General features: G+C 29.9%; 1 protein-coding gene across 5 annotated transcripts in view; it reads left to right on the plus strand.

Annotated features, from left to right (window-relative positions):
• Positions 1-16,650, plus strand: part of grm8a (glutamate receptor, metabotropic 8a) — a 264,734-nt gene that overhangs the window by 185,246 nt on the left and 62,838 nt on the right. For all 5 annotated transcript variants that reach the window (XM_073946698.1, XM_068219740.2, XM_009300054.5 and 2 more), the window contains 1 exon segment: positions 11,824-12,024. In XM_073946698.1, coding sequence (XP_073802799.1) covers positions 11,824-12,024 — 201 coding nt within the window.

Consider the following 16,650-nt stretch of genomic DNA (forward strand, 5'->3'; position numbering starts at 1 on the left):
CACTAAATAATGCAGGTTTTATTTCATAATTTGACATGATAACAGAAAGATGAACTTTGATAATCCCATGCGGAAAACAAGCTTGCATAATGCAGCACAGTTCACTGATTTATCTGTCAGCTGTATGATTATCAAAGAGAACGTTCACCTGCTTCAAACACAGTATCATCACATCAGTTTTGTACTGTAACCAGGGGCACATTTTATCAATAAGCGAGGTAAGTGGATGCTTAAGGCCCCTAGAGGGGATACCTACAAGTTTTTATAAATTATATAATAAGGCACTTTATAAGATATGTTTACTATTTTTTAAATAAGTGTCCAGCAAATACAATTTTACCGTAATTATTACATCCGTGCAAATGTGTCCCTAACCTCCAGTCATGGATCGGTCCAGCATTCAAATCAGATGCAGATGTAGTTTTAAAAACCAAATAGTTTGTTCAATATTTAAGAAAACAAATAATTTAAAGGGTAGTGGTTGCATTAGGATAAAAATAGGGAAAGCAAGACTGAGGACTTTAAGAAAAAGGCAGCTAAATAAATTAATGCAAACACAAAGGGTGCAAATTACTGTAGGAATACCGGATCCCTAAATCTGCCCCTGACTCTACCTTTTCTGATGTCTGAATTTGTACAAAAGGGAATATTTCTGCGGCAGCTTGTTATGAATGAACTGACATGTTTGTTTTGCGACGCTGATTCAGGGTCAGTGTTGCAGTCATGGGAGATTTTCACGTCAGCAAGTGATGGAGCTTAAAGTGGCACCAAATGCCAGGTGTGTTTTTATCAGCAGCAATGCGCAATTAATTTTCAGTGTGTGTGTGTGTGTGTGTGCACTTGTCTGCAGATATGCATGCATGTGCTTCATGTATAGGAGAGTTTCGTATGCGTCAGACCTCGTTTGTACAATGTGAGAAATGTCCATGAATACACCCGCTTCCAATTTTATCACTGGAATGAATGGCCATTATCAGTGGTTATCAGCTGATAGATATGGGCCAGTATATATATATAATGGCTAATAATATTGACCTTAAGAAACTCTATTTACAAACAAATATATATTATTTATATATGCTCAATATTAATACACACAGAGCATGCATATCTAAATACAAGCTTTTATTTTGAATGCCATTACTCATGATTAAACATTTGACAGCATCTGTATTAATTAATGCAATCTTAATTGTTCCTGGTAAATATGGATTGCGTAATGAATACCGACAAGTTTAACAGTGTAATGGATGTGGTTTGGCTCTCATATCGAGGTCTTCATCCACATGTGGAAATGTTATGGACAGACTGCTGGAGATCATGCAAACCTCTCTGCTGTTTTAATGCATGCAATCACTCATGTTCAAAGAGAATCAGGGGATTCCTGTGTTTTTAATTAGGCTATATCTGGACTTAATGGAAAAGGGAGATGTGGGTAATGAAAACTGAGCAAAATAAAGCATATTCAGTGTTTGCAAGGGAAAGCATCAATGTTTCTATTGTGCAGAAATTGGCTTAATCATTTTCCAAACACTCATCCATCAGTGTTTGGTAGTTTGGAAGTTTTGTTGAGGTGGAGAGTGCTGTTAATTTTCTGATTGATCAAGTTTGGCATGAATCATTTGACATATCGTGACAGCATAGCCACTAGTTTTGCACAGCATTTTAATAAGCTATTTATTATTGCTTAAATGGTATGATTATTCAAAATGGATTTTTAAAAACATTTAAGGGTTGTGTTATAATTGTTATTTTAACAATATGTTAGATGCTGCTCAAATAGTTAGGGGTTGTATACAATTGAAAAGATTGTGCTGTAATAAGTAAATAATAATTCAGGAATGATACATTCATTTAATCAAAACAAGTTGACAAGTGGCAGGTATTTATAACATTACAAAATATGTCTAGTTTAAAACATACAGCTAGCTGATAATGAGTAGAAGATACGGTTTGTTATTTATAGTAAATAGTTGGGTAAAATTAAAGAAGTTAAACACTTTGTTGTGATTTGATTTATGATATGACTTATTTTATTATTAAAATATTTGTTTTAATAATAAAAATATTTTTAAATATTACTTTTTAATATTAACAACTTTAAAACAGTCATTGTATATGATATTAAAATTTTAAAATTTAATTTAATTTAAAATGAGTCAAATAATATTATTTAAATGAAATAAATAAATAAATAAATAGTCAAATAAAAATAATATTGAAATAAAATAAAATGTAACAAAATTAGATAATTAAAATAAAATAATTCAAACGAAATAAAATAAAAATAAATTAAATTGAAATAAAATAAATTAAAAATTAAATTAAATTAAAAGCATTAATTAAAATAAAACAATAACATTTTTATTTATTTAATTAAATAAAAAATTTAATTAAATAAATAAAGTAAAATAAAAAATAATAATAATTAAAATAAAAAAAATTATGAAAATATTTAAATTATTTCTCAATTGCAATTAATTTAAATTGTTGTATTAATTTATATATATATATATATATATATATATATATATATATATATATATATATATATATATATATATATATATATATATATATATATATATATATATATATATATATAAATTTGGCTTAGTCCCTTATTAATCAGGGCTCGCCACAGCGGAATAAACCACCATAAAACATATAATAATGCAATTCAGAAAAAGCACATAATAAAATCTAGAAAAGCTAAAAAGTATCAAATAAAGTGTCCAAAGCAACCCTAAAATCAGCATTAGAATATGTGCTCAGATTTTTCCAGCTGTGTGCATCTCAGCCAGTGTTTTCAGCGCATGTATTTCCCAGTGGTCTCTCTTCATCTACTCCAGTGACTCTTTACAAGCAGTGGGCCGTGTTTAATTACCGCTCCGCCGTGATCCGTGTCACTCCGACATGCGGCCTGTGATTGATTCAACACCAGCAGATTGTTTTCCATGTTGACGAAGCAAAAGGTCAGGATTCCTCCCACTTCTCATTAATATCCTCATCTGAGTGCGAACGCTCCTGACACTGCTGTTTGTGTTGGTGCACCTGTGGCGGAGAGATTGTATGATGTTGTTTACTCACTCATTGACCTGCGCAGACACAATCCGCAACTCCATTACTGTTTCAGCACCGCTTTGCTGTCCTCCATCATTAGACTTATTGACGCTGGCGATCGATGGCTTCATTTAGGGAGCAGTGGTATGGAAGATGTGCACGTGTCTGAAAGTCTTTAGAGGGGAAATATTATGCATTTTATTCCTCCATAAGGTGTCAAATAAATCCGTAGTGTCTCCAGAACATTTCTGTAAAGATTCAATAGATTTTTCTTTACTTCTAGAATGCATTTAGTGCAGTCAGGGTGTGTCTTGTTACTGTCCTACCTTCATCCATTTGTCAATATTTCTTAATTTTGTTTGCAATGCCCGCCTTTTAACAATCTGATGGTTATGGGAACCCATAGTCATGCACTGCTCAACATTTCTTGTTTTAATTTCAGGACTGTTTTAAGTGGATGCATATCACAATAGAAGAAGAAAAGGACTATATTAACTTCTGTTTGATGGAGATTTTAAGGCACATTGTTGATGTTGAACAGATGTTGAACAAATTACGTCAATGTTTTTTTTTGTTACTTCGTGATAACATGCATTACACATTGCTGATTACACACAGAAGGATGCGCAACAGCACACAAACATCTTTAAATATGAAAAATTAGGCACTTTTCACTTGCATTTACATAAAGTAACACTCTCGGCTGCTCTCAAGGATTTCCCCATGCTACTTTCAATCTCTCAATGCACTGCCTGAGGGTTTTTGGTCAACTTCTATATGACTAAACTGAAAAAAAAATCTGTGTCTGAGAGTCTTTAGAGGGGAAATATTATGCATTTTAGTTTTCCATTAGGTGTCAAATGAATCCATAGTGTCTCCAGAACATGTATGTGGAGATTTAAAGGACTTTTCTTCATTTCTAGAATGCATTTAGTGCAGTCAGGGTGTGTCTTGTTACTGTCCTACAGTACCTTCATCCATTAATAAATCATGCTTAATTTTGTTAGCAATGTCTCTTTTTCAACAATACAATGTTTCTTGGAACCTTAGTCATGCACTGCTCTACATTTCTTTTTTTACTTCAGGACTGTTTTAAGTGGATGCACATCACAATAGAAGAAGAAAAGGACTTTATTAACTTCTGTTTGATGGAGATTTAAGGCACATTGTTGATGTGTTGTTATTTTGTGGTAACTTAGACGGTTTCATTCTCCAACTAAAAGGTAGTCTGAAGTAAATTACATGAATGTTTTTTTTTATAATTATTTATTGTATATATATATATATTTTTTTTTTATTGTTATTTAGTGATAATATGCATTACACATTGCTGATTACACACAGAAGGATGCACAACAGCACACAAACATCTTTAAATATGAAAAATTAGGCACTTTTCACTAGCATTTACATGCTACTTTTAATCTCTCAATGCACTGCCTGAGGGTTTTATAACATCTATATGACCAAACAGAAATAAATCTGTGTCTGAGAGTCTTTAGAAGGGAAATATTATGCACTTTATTTCTCCATAAGGTGTCAAATAAATCCATAGTGTCTGCAGAACATGTATGTGGAGATTTAATAGACTTTTCTTCACTTCTAGAATGCATTTACGACTGTAAATCTTATGCTGCTACAGACATAGAAATATGCAGATTAAGGGGTGTGGTAATATAGAATAAAATCATTTTACTAGGGGAGTGAAATCTGCATGGTGTTTTTGTAATGCACAGAGAAACGTTTATTTGATCTGATATGACTGGACAGAGTCATGAGATGCATTATGTGAAATGTTGGCTGAAAAGGTGCATCTTTTTCTTACTTTTTTCATGGTGTGTTTTTTGTTCGGCTCATCAAAGCAGTGACTGGATTCCCTTTTGCACGTTTTCTGGCTTGTCAGGAATGCACCAGGGATCAGGTTACAGCACTTAAACACAGGAATGATTTTGACTGTGAAAAGGCAGTCTGATTTTCATGATGTGTCCCCTTTATTATCTCGGCCGTGTCGAATCACTGAAGCGCTGATAGTTTAGCGCCGCTGTCGACAGGAATAAGTCTATTAATATTTGAAGATGTGAAAGCCGCTCTCGTGCTCTGACAGATCCAGCGCTGTGTCTTTTTTTGAAACAGGTGCGTAAGGAAAGAGAAACGCTTTGTGAAGATGTAGAGGACGTGCATTATGTGTTGACACGGGCAGTCAGAAAGCTTGAGTGTGGGGATTTTCACATCATACTGAGACTCGCACTTATGTAGATGCTATTTCTGTCGTTCAGCATGCAGAGCCACTGTTAGATCATAGATCAGATGGGATTTTGTAGATTTACTTTAAAGTGATATTCACAAATTATTTGGTCAAAGAGGAGTCGTTCCATTACGGGGAAAATGCTCATATTTTCCATTGACATTGATTACAATATATTATTTTTAAAGCATAAAAGGTCAAATGTCTTGATTTAACTAACTAACTAACTAACTAACTAACTAACTAACTAACTAACTAACTAACTAACTAACTAACTAACTAAATAAATAAATAAATAAACAAATGCATTTAATTTAATTTAATTTAATTTAATTTAATTTAATTTAATTTAATTTAATTTAATTTTATTTTATTTTATTTTATTTTATTTTATTTTATTTTATTTTATTTTACTTTACTTTACTTTACTTTATTTTATTTTATTTTATTTTATTTTATTTTATTTTATTTTATTTTATTTTATTTTATTTTATTTTATTTTATTTTATTTTTTAAGTCTTGACAACAGCCACAGCCACTAAAACGTACAAAAATTTTTTTTTATTTATTTTTATTTTGTTTTATTTTATTTTTTACTATTTTTATTTAATTTAATTTCTTTATTATAATTTATTTTAATTAAAAAAAAATTTATAATTTTTTTTATTTAATTTAAATTTTAGTTGAATTAATTTATTTTATTTTTTTTAATTTATTTTATTTTATTTTAATTTATTTTATTTTATTTTATTTTATTTTATTTTATTTTTTAAGTCTTGACAACAGCCACAGCCACTAAAACGTACAAATTTTTTTTATTATTTATTTTTATTTTGTTTTATTTTATTTTTTACTATTTTTATTTAATTTAATTTCTTTATTATAATTTATTTTAATTAAAAAAAAAATTATAATTTTTTTTATTTAATTTAAATTTTAGTTGAATTAATTAATTTAATTTAATTTAATTTAATTTAATTTAATTTTATTTTATTTTATTTTATTTTACTTTATTTTATTTTATTTTATTTTATTTTATTTTATTTTATTTTATTTTATTTTATTTTATTTTATTTTTTAAGTCTTGACAACAGCCACAGCCACTAAAACATACAAAAAAATACAGTGAATTTCCAGAAATACGACACTTCTCCAGTGTCACGATCTGACTGTTTCCTCCACAATCCCATCGCTTACCCACTGACTAACCTGCTGCAAATTCCTCTTGGAAATGAAATAACAGTTGTCAGGACGTGTTTAGCCTTTCCTCAGATAAATGAAGGCTATTTAAAAATGTGTATTGGCCGCTCCAGCAGCTGCAATGGTTTGTAATGGTGAATGTCAGGCTCATATTGAAAAGCAGAAATCCCATCAGCCTTGGAGGAACTACAGAGATGCTTGAGAAATGTGTTTCCCGAAGGCAGAGCAGATCTTTCAGCCCTGAAACCTGACCACTTGATTGTGCTTTCGGCTTTTTTTTTTTTTTTTTTTTTTTGCAGTTGACCAAATGTGAAACAAAAACTTTTTGAAACTTCTTTTGTTTTTATTTTTACACTGTAAAAATAAATTTGCAATTTTCTCTATTATGTGGTTAATTTTTGGGGGGGTTTATTTCCCCCTATTTATTCATGCTTTTGAATTGCAATATAGGACCTTGATGGAGGAGCAGATCTTTCAGGTCTGAAACCTGATCACTTGATGGTGCTTTTGGCTTTTTTTTATATATATATACATTATTTAATTTTTTATGTATATTAATTTAATTTGTTTCATTACTTTAATATCATTTTATTTAATGTTTTAATTTAATAATTTTTTTATTTATGTTAATTAAATTTGTTTCATTCATTCATTCATTCATTTTCTTGTCGGCTTAGTCCCTTAATTAATCCGGGGTCGCCACAGCGGAATGAACCGCCAACTTATCCAGCAAGTTTTTATGCTGCGGATGCTCTTCCAGCTGCAACCCATCTCTGGAAAATAAATTTGTTTCATTTACTTACTTATTTGAATGTTTTTATTTTATTGAATATTTTTATTTATATGAATTTAACTTATTTTGTTTCATTTACCTAAATTAAATTCTATCTAATGTTTTTATTTTATTTTATTTTTTAAATTATATAAATTAAATTTTATTTGTTTCATTTACTTTATGTAATTATGTTTAATGTTTTTAAGTTATTTTATTTTTTAAAGGTATATTAATTAAATGTGTCTCATTTGCTTTAATTATATTTAATGTTTTAATGTTATTTTATTTTTAATTTATATTATTTTAATTTAGTTGCACCACTTTAATTTAATTATATTTAATGTTTTAATTTTATTTAGTTTTTTATTTATATTAATTCAATTTTGTTTTATTACTTAAATTTAATTATATTTAAGGTTTTAATTTTAATTTAAAATTTAATTAAATTTATTTTACTTTATTTAAATTAATTAAATTTAGTTTCTTTACTTAAATTTACTTAAATTTAATTATATTTAATGTTTTTATTTGATTGCATCTTTTAATTTATAATAATTTAATTATGTTTAATTACTTTAATTTAATTATATTTAGTGTTTTTATTTTAATTTAAAATTGAATTTAAGTTTATTTTAATATTTTTTTATTTTTTTATTTTTTATTTTTTTACCTTTTTTTCTTTGATTTATAACCTTTTTATACGTAATTTTGCAGTGTTCATGTCAGCAACAACCCAAACTTAGCCTCCCACACAAAAATATCTCACATTCCTCGAATGCAATACAAAAGCAAACAGGACAAACCCAGTGTTTAAAGCTCAGTTCATCAGGCCCCAAGAGAGCACTTAAAGCTCAAATACGTGAAAACCGCAGGACATACAGTACACAGTGTGCCTTGTTAAAGACATTTACTCTATATAAACACTCATACAGTAGTCAAGTGTGCTTTATTCACACATGCAGTGAAATTATTTCTCCTCTCAGCTTCACACACAACAATAAGTTCTGCTGTTGACAAAAAAAACACTCTGCAGTAATTCAGTCAGATGTGCATATTTCATGAAGCATCTCATTAGCATAAGGCAGCATATAGAATAGTGATTATTGTCTCAACATTGGCACGAAAGAGTGTCATTTAGAAAGAAAGAGAAAGAAAAGTTGGACGCCGAGCAGTTTGTGCATATTCATAACACCGACAGTCATTATGATCAGCATGATTGCTTGCGGATTCATGCCAAATAATGTTCATTTCATGAAACTGTCGGCTAAAAGTACTGTGAGAGAGAGAGAGAGAGAGAGAGAGAGAGAGAGATGTATTTTGTCTTTTTTAATGCAGGTCTTCAATGAAAGGGAGGGGATTTAATTTGCGGCGTTAATTGACATTTAATTTGGACTCTTGTTGCTCTCATTAAACTGTCTGTCATCAGTCACTCAATAAATGTCTCCTGCTCTGCTGAGATACACTGGCATATTTAAAATTAAAGCAGGACATTGTTGTGTGATTATTGTGTTATCTGGAAAGCTCAGGGAAATTTGTGTGTGTGTGTCGTGTTTGTGTTTTTCCTCGTGTCGCTTTGTTGAATTAATAAATGTGCAACAAACTGAAGAGTAAATGCTGTTGAATACTACTGGAGCTCACTACCTAGTGAATACTGATGAGTGCACTGAATAGATGAAGATGGCATAGAAACGGTTTCGCTGTGAAATTAAGAGTGAATCTCACAAAGAGATGGAAATATTAATATTTGATTGAAGATGAAATTTAGAAGTGATGTTTCATGACATTTTTAAATATAATAGTTTTAATAAGTCCTTTCTAACTCTTTTTTTTTGCCTTTGCATGATTATTTTACAGTACATAATATTTGACTCGTTTTTGTGTAAGAAACTAGTATTCAAGTGTAATTCAAATAATAATGAAACAAAATGCATTTCAAATTATAAAATAAATGTAAAATAGATAAAAAATAATACAATAATAATAATAATAATAATAATAATAATAATAATGAAATATAAAATAAATGTAGAAAATATAAAATTAAATAAAATTAGATGCAAAAATAAATAAAATGTAATAAAATAGTAATAAAGATAATAAAATAAAACAAAAATGAATAAAAATAATAAATTAAAATAAAATGAAATATAAAACAAATGTTAAAATAATAGAATAAAATAATAAATGCTTAAAAAATAAATTCATAGAAATAATTAAAACAATAAAATGAATAAATAAAATTACAAATAATAAAATGAAATATAAAATAAACAAATAAACAAAATAAACAAAATAAATAAATATTACAAAATAATAATGAAAAAAAAATGATAGAATAAAAAAAATAATAAAATAAAATAAAATAAAAAAAAATAAAAAAATAACAAATTAAAATAAAATAAAATGTAAAACAAAATTAAAAATGATAACATTAAATTGAATTAAATTTGAGTTGAGTAAAATAGGTCTGAAATATCTTTATATTGATAAATTAATGAGTTGTTTTCTGAATTATAAATAATTATGATTGTTTATAGGAGTACAGTATATATCATATCTAATTTAGTTACATCAATTTTTTTTTAAATAGACCAAACAAATTTAACTCTACAGTTTAACAAAGTGACATTTTAGAAGTAAACAACAACAACCAAGAAAATATATCACTTTAAACAAATAAAACTTTTCATAAATGTCACTTTTTCCGACTTTTCAAGGTTAAAAGTTGTTTGAATAAAGATCAAGCTCCCATATTGCAATTCAAAAGCAGAAATAAATGGGGGAAAATAACGTGATTCAATAACGTGAATCACAAAATACAGAAAACTGCACATTTACAGACATTTTTGACAGGAGTTCTGAAGCCATATATCGTTCACCTTATTTTGACAGTGTTTTCTCTGACCTGTTGTTCAGTCGTATTTATCACACACCGCAGCTCTGTAATCTGTCTGCTTTCTGTACGACCAGGTGCATCATTTTCCCATCGCTCTGAAAAGCGTTATAAAAGCGGATTGGATTTCATTTACAGCAGTCTATTAATTCCTGTCTGACAGCAGGAGGCATGGACGGCTCCAGGTCTTGCTAATTCACCTTGCCCGGACACACACACATACACACGCCTTTTATTTATCTATCATAGTGTCACAAACTGCGGCCTGATTCTTCTGCAGGCGCTCAGATGGTTATAAGAGAAATAATCGGCGAGCCAAATTCAATTTACGCACAACAACAGCTGGAATATTTGTTCCTGATTTTCCTTTGGCCGTCTCCAGAGAGGGGGATGGAAATGTTTGTTTGCTTTTTGCTTTAAACGGGCAGAAAATGTGCAGATAAGATGGTCAATGCTGAGATCTCCTGCAGGATTTGAGGAGGTGATTATTCTGATGAATGACTACATTTGAGGAGCATTAAAGCAGCGGTTTATTAAAAAGAAAATGAGAAAATGTACAGTATACAAGAGAGAAAATCTTCCGTTTCAGGGTCATAGACATGACATGCAGTTGATCATTTATTTCCTTTATTAATTTTTCCTATTCTTCCTACTCCTAGAAAGTGTTGCTTAGATATAAATAATATAAAATAAAATAGAATAAAATAAAATAAAATAAAATAATAAAATTAAAAACAATAAAATAAAATTTAATTAAATAATAAAATGAAACAAAATAAAACGAAAAAATAATATAAAATAAAATAATAAAATAAATAAACAAATAAAATAATAAAATAAAGTGAAAGAATAAAATGAAATAAAATAATAAAAAAATTTAAGTAAAATAAAATAAAATAATAAAAAACTAATTAATGAATAAATTAATAAAAAAAACATAAAAAATAAAAGTTAAGTAAAATAGATACCTAAGAATTTTATATTGCTTGAAAGAGATTTTTCAGCACATTTTAAAATTTTAATAACTAAATTTACTTAACTTAAGTCTTTAGTTATGTCAAGGTTGACAGTACATAATTGTCACGATCACTAGCATATACCAATTTAATGAACTACAACTCCCATCATGCACCCCAGACACACCAGTTCCTGATTCCCCCTGATTAAAACAAAAATTAAATTAAATTAAATTAAATTAAATTAAATTAAATTAAATTAAATTAAATTAAATTAAATTAAATTAAATTAAATTAAATTAAATTAAATTAAATTAAATTGACTTAAACCATTAAAATAATTAAAATGAAAACAATTAATAAAATTAATAAAACTCTTTTTTCCCCCTATTTCTCCTTTCACTTAATTTAAAATTATTGCCATTTCAAACATTAATCCTTTATTTTATGTCATGTTGATTTTAGTTATTTATTTTTAATGCAATTCCAACGTTTGGAGTCCGTAATAAGTAATGATAAGTCAGTAATAGGTACGTCCAGTGTTGTGTTCGTATTTATGTGTATTAATGGTTTAACATTGCATTCCACTATATGTCCACACATGTAGAGGAATGACAGTAAAGCTGACTTTACTGAAATGTGAGGGTCTGTATTGTGTGTTTGCTGAAGTTTTTTGTGTGTGTTTGTGCAGGGCTGGAGAAAGTGGGCCGGGACTCTAGTTATGAGCAGGAAGGAAAGGTTCAGTTCGTGATGGATGCAGTGTATGCGATGGCTCACGCTCTCCACCGAATGCACAGGGAATACTGCTTCGGTTATCCCGGACTCTGCCCTCGCATGAGCAACATCAATGGGAAAGAGCTGCTGGGATATATACGCAACGTCAGCTTCAACGGTGAGTGGCTCGAAAGAGCATTTAGAGCACTTGGGTTCAAGCCTAAAATTATTTTAAAAAAGTAGACTTAAAACAATGAGAATACTGTAAGTCCAGAAGTAAGGAAAAAACAATTAGATTTAGATTAGATTAGATTTACAAAAAAACAATAACAAAAATGGTTCAATTTAATTTAATTAAATAAAAAAAAATTCTAGTAGTGAAGAAAAATTTTATTTTATCTGAAATTGAATACAATTTTATCAGATTTAAAAAATAAAATAAAATTAGTTCAATTGAATTAAATTAAATAAAAAATAAGAAATTAGAATAAACAATAAGAATAAATCCAGATGTAAATTAAATTAGTGAATAAATACAATATTATTGGGATTAAAAATAAATAAAATATTATATAAAAAATAAAAAAAAGATAACATAATATGTTAAATGTAATTAAATTATTAATAAAAATTAAATTATTAAAGTTTATACAATTATTAAATACAATTTAAAAGATTGGAGTCATAAATAATTATTTATATTTTTTATGGTAGATTTATTTTTAATTAATTAATTATTTTTTTATTTGGTCAAAACGATAAAAGTATTTATGAAATAATTATAAAGTAACAGAACATCCAGTCACTCGCACTTAAATATCATCAAATTATGGGAAAAAACTCTCAGTATTATAATATATGTTATTTTTATTATATTTATATATATATAATGTATATTTTTTATTCATTTTTTTATTATATTAAATGTTGAACTTTTTAATCTTTCTTTTATATCTGAACTTTCTCTTATTAAAAGCAAAACTCTAATTATAAAATCTCTTCACAGAGTTCAAAATAGTTCAGCTTAAGTAATGGCATAATACACACACTCATATTTGCAGTGTTGTTATCGATTATGAGACCGACATAATTGATTTTTTGTGTTCCAAGAAAGCAACACGAGGGTGAATAAATGATTCAAGAATCCTCATTTTCAAACTGCTCCTTCAAGCCTTATATAATGTGTGTTAAACCCATATTAATGAGTGTTATTATAATGTGTTACGCCATATTTTACTATGCAGTGCCGTGGGCAGGTTTATTACCAATGCAGCTTTGCATGCTACACGCTGAGCACTTGGCTATGTACATATTCAAGTGTTTTCACTCACTTTTCATGTTTCTCACCTCCAGCGTCATTCATTAAAGGGACGGTCCACCCAAAAATTGAAATTAGCTGTTATTTTCCTCACCCTCTGGGAGATACAAGATTCAGATGACTGTTTTTCTTTAGTACAGCAATAACATCTGTGCGAGTTGCTGCAAAATATTTTAAAAATGTATTATTTTGTTTACCAGTACCGGGTTGCAGCTGGAAAGCATCCGCTGTGTAAAACACATGCTGGACAAGTTAGTGGTTCATTCCGCTGTGGCAACCCCTAATGAATAAAGGGACTAAGCTGAAGGAAAGTAAATGAATGCATAAAAATTTTATTTTTTTTGTTTGTTTGTTTTTGCAATAATAGTAAATGCAATATCCAAATTGTGCAACAAATTAAGTTGTAACACTTTATTTTAAGTCACCATTCATAGTATTAACAAACCAATAACAATCACCACTACTAGTTTAACAAACTACTAATTAGCTGTTAATTAAAAGTTAGTAAGGTAGAAGTAGAAGTTGGGTTTAGGTTTTGGGTAGGATTAGGCATGCTGAATAAGATCAAACTTTATAACTACTAATGAACAGTTCATATCTTAATAGTAGGCATGCAACAAGACAATAGTTAATAGCATGTGTAGTGACCTAAACTAAAGCGTCACCAATTAAGTTAGTTTTATGTGCCATGCATTTGTGTGCTGTACATGCATGTTTATTGAAATCTGACCAATCAGGTGAAGCCTTTACTCCCATCAGTAGATGCTGTGAGCTGAATTTACAGCTGAAAATAAAACACGAATGCCGGGAGACGAGAGAGAAAAAATGACAACAGCTAATAGGAATCAGAATTTCCCCCACGGTTTTAAGTCATTCGTGGCTTTTTTCTTACCACAGAAATGTTAAACAAATTGTTTTATTTTTTTATATGAAAATTTAGAAATGTTTGCACCTTGACACATTTATGCTTTAGTTTACACTCTGAAAAGTGATCAGTTCACTTTACTTAAAAAAGACAGTAAACCTATTACTTTATAATTATTAAGTAAACAAACTGTGTGCATGCACTGTAAAAAGTGATCACTTACTTAAAGCAAGTAAACCAATTGCCTTAAAAGCAACTTTCCAAACTTTTCCTCAAGTTGACTTTCCAAAAATGATGTAAGTAAACCTATTGTAACTTAGAACTGTTAAGCTGACTTAATTTTTATAATCATGCTAGTTATATTCACTTTTTAAAGTCAACTAATCCCTTTTTTATAGCGTCAGACTATTTTAGCATGTCTGTTTTCAAATAATTACTGTAATTATTACAATATTACATATTTGTTGCTTCATTAAGTTATAAATAAATAAATCTGTTAAAATTCATTAAATAAAATCTGCAATTATAGCCTTTATTGAATTAAGAAGACACACTGGAGTCTGGAGGAGCAGATTTATTTTAGTTACTGTATGCATTTTGCTAGATACAGAAAAGCTGGAAAAAAGTGATTAGTTTATTTTTACTTAAAAAAATTAGTACAAATTGCATTATTCAAAAAATTAAGTCTTCTTAAGTTAAAATGGGTTTACTTACATTATTTTTGTAGTCAACATGTTGCTTTTAAGGCAGTTGTTTACTCGCTTTAAGTAACTAATCACTTTTTACAGTGTTACCATAAACGTTAAGCCAAAGGGTTTACTAACTTTTTCAAGTAAAATCAACTTGTTGCTTTTAAGGCAACTAGTTTACTAACTTTTTATAAGCAACTAATCGTTTTTTTACAGTGTAATTAGCTCAAAAAATACAATTTTTCCTGTTTATTTTAGTATGATCGTAACAAATAAATAATGTTTTTTTAAATTGATCATAAAGTAGCTGCAGTTATCTTGTAAGAAATATCATTATTGCAACACTCAACAATAATATTGCATATTTCCCCAGTATTGTGCAGCCCTACTGCAGACGTATATATTTTGGTATGATGGTGTATTTACAACTGAAACGGAATATTGATATTTATAAAGGTCTAATGACAGTCTTATAAACCCCATTTAACTTTCAAAGTTCAGTTCATGTTTATTTTCTGTGCGCTTTTACAATGTAGATTGTGTCAAAGCAGCTTAACATAGAAGTAATTGTAAACAGTGTTAGTCCAGTTTTCAGAGTTGAAGTTCAGTTCAGTTCAGTATGGTTTACTTTTCTCTGCTGAAAGTCCAAACACTGAAGAGCAAATCCATCGATGCGCAGCTCCAAAATCAAGCAAGCCAGTGGGGACAGCACCATTTGACGAAAGTGAACAAAAAAAAAAAAACCTTAAGAAAAACCAGGCTCAGTTGGGCACGACCATTTCACCTTGGGTCAAACTTCTTGTGAAGAGCTGCAGTCTAGGAGCGGGAGGCTGGACAATACTGGATGTCCATCATGGAGAAGCGGCAGGTGTGTGTAAGTCACCGGTGGGTGTTCAAGCTGGCCCTTGGATTTAATGGGGAAGTCGTATGTAACTGGGGTCTTTCAGGAGTCAGTCTCATGCACTCCACTCCTCCATGACCAACACAGCATCTGCTCAGGATACGGCCTGGTCCAGGATTATGGAGACCTCTAGAAGTCCTCAATGGTTGGCATCATCTCTACACAGGTCTTGGATCACATCAATATCGCTGCACATTCTCTAGGCATGCCGATAGACTTGCGCTTTTCAAATAACTGCAGTTCCATCTCTCAAAAATCTTCTTTTAATGTTGTGCTGAATACAAAACAAGTCACAAACATCTTGAGTGACCCGAGGGAGAGCAAATAAACAGCTGCTTCCTTCATATGAGCCGCGCATGATTGACTGTCATCGCGTCCCAAAACAAAAGCACTCCAGCATCCTCTGTGAAACCATATCAAACCGTTCATTTAAATATTAGTTTGTGCTGCTCTTTCATTTCTCCATCCCCAAGCCCGTGCTTTTGTTATCATCTGCTTATGTTTGCCTTGGAGTCGTGCGATTTGCATAACTGCGGTTGAGCGATTAAGGCAGTGGCGCAGGAGGGGGCGGGGCTTCGCTCGCCCATTAAAAGCGCATTAATTCACTTTCTGGTGGGCAATGCAACCTGGGTTTATTTGTTCCAGCACCTCGCGCTCCTCATCTGAATGTGTTTGAAGTGGAAGGCAGATATGGAGACTGTAGCGACTGCAGAAATGTCATTAGAGAGAGGAGCTGCTGTTAATCTGCTGCGCGAGTTTGATGTGTATTGATTGCATATGAAAGCTGTAGGTGAAATAGTTGTGATGTGCTGCCAATAATTTCAACAGATCGTTTGTTTTTCTGTTTTTTCGAGCAGCAAATCTGCATGTATTAGAATGATTTGTGGAGGATCATGTGACAGAGATTGGAGGACGATTGCTGAAAATTGAGTACTGAATCAGTGGAATAAATTATATGCTCATTTATTAATTTTCCTTCAGCTTAGTCTCTTTTTCAGAGGTTGCCACAGAGGAATGAACCGCCAACTATT

This window comes from Danio rerio, chromosome 4, assembly GCF_049306965.1.
Source record: "Danio rerio strain Tuebingen ecotype United States chromosome 4, GRCz12tu, whole genome shotgun sequence".
Lineage (NCBI taxonomy): Eukaryota > Metazoa > Chordata > Actinopteri > Cypriniformes > Danionidae > Danio > Danio rerio.